The sequence below is a fragment of the Pteropus vampyrus genome, unplaced genomic scaffold (assembly GCF_000151845.1).
Source record: "Pteropus vampyrus isolate Shadow unplaced genomic scaffold, Pvam_2.0 Scaffold219, whole genome shotgun sequence".
Taxonomy (NCBI): domain Eukaryota; kingdom Metazoa; phylum Chordata; class Mammalia; order Chiroptera; family Pteropodidae; genus Pteropus; species Pteropus vampyrus.
In genome coordinates, this window is record NW_011889000.1 from 618,136 (window position 1) to 620,626 (window position 2,491).

At 33.4% G+C, this 2,491-nt stretch overlaps 1 protein-coding gene across 1 annotated transcript in view; it reads right to left on the reverse strand.

Moving 5' to 3' along the window:
* Positions 1–2,491, reverse strand: part of CATSPERB (cation channel sperm associated auxiliary subunit beta) — a 98,005-nt gene that overhangs the window by 42,214 nt on the left and 53,300 nt on the right. The window contains exons 11-13 of the mRNA XM_023538364.1: positions 1,491–1,557; positions 1,162–1,208; positions 612–764 (exon numbers count right to left, since the gene is read on the reverse strand). Coding sequence (XP_023394132.1) covers positions 612–764; positions 1,162–1,208; positions 1,491–1,557 — 267 coding nt within the window. The remainder of the gene's footprint in view (positions 1–611; positions 765–1,161; positions 1,209–1,490; positions 1,558–2,491) is intronic.

Here is a 2,491-nt window from a genome sequence, read left to right on the forward strand (position 1 = left end):
TGAGTTACTCATCACTGACTTTCGCCTGCCTGTATGTGCACGGCATGCAGAAATAAATGGTGTTCTTTTCTCCTGCTGAGCTGTCTTTTGTCAGTTTAATTTGCAGGGCCCTGAATACTGAATCCAAGAGGGTAGAGGAAAAAAATTTTTTTCTTCCCTAAAATCATAAGGGTAAGGATGAAATTATATAGACATTTTAATGGCTCTAAGAAAAATTCTAAATCACAGCTGGGGTTAAGACCCTTTGGAATAGAAAATATAGATCTGCGGTGATTTAGTTTAATTTTTTGCTTATCTAAACTAACCACTTTTACGAAACCTTAAATTTATATAGACCTAATTCAGCTTATATTCTCCAGGAGAATAAACAAAAAAGAACCACTATGCAAACAGCATCATATTCTCCATTTTCACCAAACTGAATGACAATCAGAGGCAAGAAATCTCTAAAGCATCTTAATCTGTATTATTAACCATAAATAATTTTGCTATGGCTCATTTTATCAACTTCTACTGCCCAAGATTACAAGAGCTGAGAAATACGTTTTGTTTAGATAAATTTTCATTAGTGTAGTGTCAATAGCAACCACTTCCCGGCTGTTAAGGCCTACCTGGTTCCTTAAGAGGAAGACTCCAGAACTATGCTCTTGGTCAACGAGAAATGTTATTACAGCTGAAGAAATAGTTTTCATCCCTTTTGAAATGTGAGGTAAGCAAGGCAACCAATCATGAAATGGCTCTTTACTATAAAAACAAGAGCTTTCCTACAAAAAGAGAAAGGAAAAGTTAAGGCCATTCTTGAAACATAAGTTCCAATGGATTCTCCTAAGCAAATAAAATAATGAACCATTGTGTTGTCCTGACTGACTGCATATAATGGTGTTAAGTCTTTGATGTCTGTGCTTCTCTTCTGGGGCATGTGAGTCCAGAAACCATTGCAAAGCATCCCTCTCTGGCATGGATTGTTTTTCTGTAACTCCAGTGTAGGTCTAGATTAAACACAATTAGGATATTAAACCCAAGTAGAGGCACCACTGGGAGCAAAGAGTAGTTGTTAAGCCTTTTGGTCTGTAGAACTGCCATTTTTTAGATTTATAATAATCCATGAACTCGTGCACATACACAAAAATGTCTTACATTTTAAAATATTCAATGTCATACCTCACTTAAGGTCCTGTTTCTCTCAAAGGTGACAGTAACATAGTCGACTAAAAAAAATATAAAGGTACAGAAATTACAAGCAGCATCTATAGTTTTAAATGTATCATTAATTAAGTATACTCAAATCAATTTTCTTACACTTATCTCAGAGCGTGCCTATTGTCTTAGATTTAAATTAATTTTCCCCCTTAGTTTTAGGCCATTAACTTATACAAAACAAACCTAGCTTTACACTTTATTCTATTTTTATTTTATGTCATTCAATTTAATCTATTGATGCTATGTATGTTGAAAAAAACCCTGTTAATATCTCTTTAACTAAAATGTACCTTCAAAGTGTGCTCTGTTAGCAAAACATCTTTCATTGTACCACAATTTTCCTTTGACATAGTCAACCTACATAAACAAACAAACAGATAAATAATGTCATTTAGGCATTATGTAGACTTAAGACATTATATAGGAAAAACACTTAAAAATTTAAAAGTTTAATAGTTCAGGAATGTGAGGCAAATAAAGAGAAAAATTATATGCAAATAAAATAAAATGTTGTAGAATGAGGACGAGAAACAAGAATATGGTTTTTGAACAAAAGAAAAAAAAAAGAAAGAAATCTCACACGAATTAGCACGTGTTAACGGAAGGTGCCCCAGTCTATGAACGGTCTTTTCCGAAGCTACCAGAAACTATTAGCCTTTCATCACAGTCACAATGGGTCTTTTATTCCTCATTAGGTGCAGCTAGGTTTAAGGAATCTTCACAGAAGCCTGACAGCAGCAAGAAGCAATAAGAACAAAGCCACGAAAATATGGGTTTAAAAAAAACTGGTCATAAGAGATAAGCTTCCAAGAAAGTGAGATTATATATGTTGGATATTAATTATATGCAAGGATTTGAGACGGTTTTGTTATAGAAAGATTCCAACTTTCAAATTATTGTTGAAACAAAAGGGAGACCTTCTGACATTTTTGTAGGTCAAAATAAAATTTGTGTGCTCTGTGCATTAAAATCCTTTTAAACGTTCTAAAGATGATAGTGATGATGGTTGCTCAGCTCTGAATATACTAAAGGCCATGCATGAATTGTACACTTTAAATGGCTGAATTTTATGCTACATGAATTATATGTCAATAAAACCGCTAAAGGAACAAACAAACAAAAAAGCCTGTTAAAACAGAATGGGCAACAATTTATTTGAATAGTGTGGTATCTTCAAGGTAAGTTGTTATATCGAATGAACCTTTTCGAGTTCATACATAAATCTTCAGGTTTGTGGGGTACCATAATTATCATTATAATATCTGGGTAATTAATATGGAATCTTTACTGG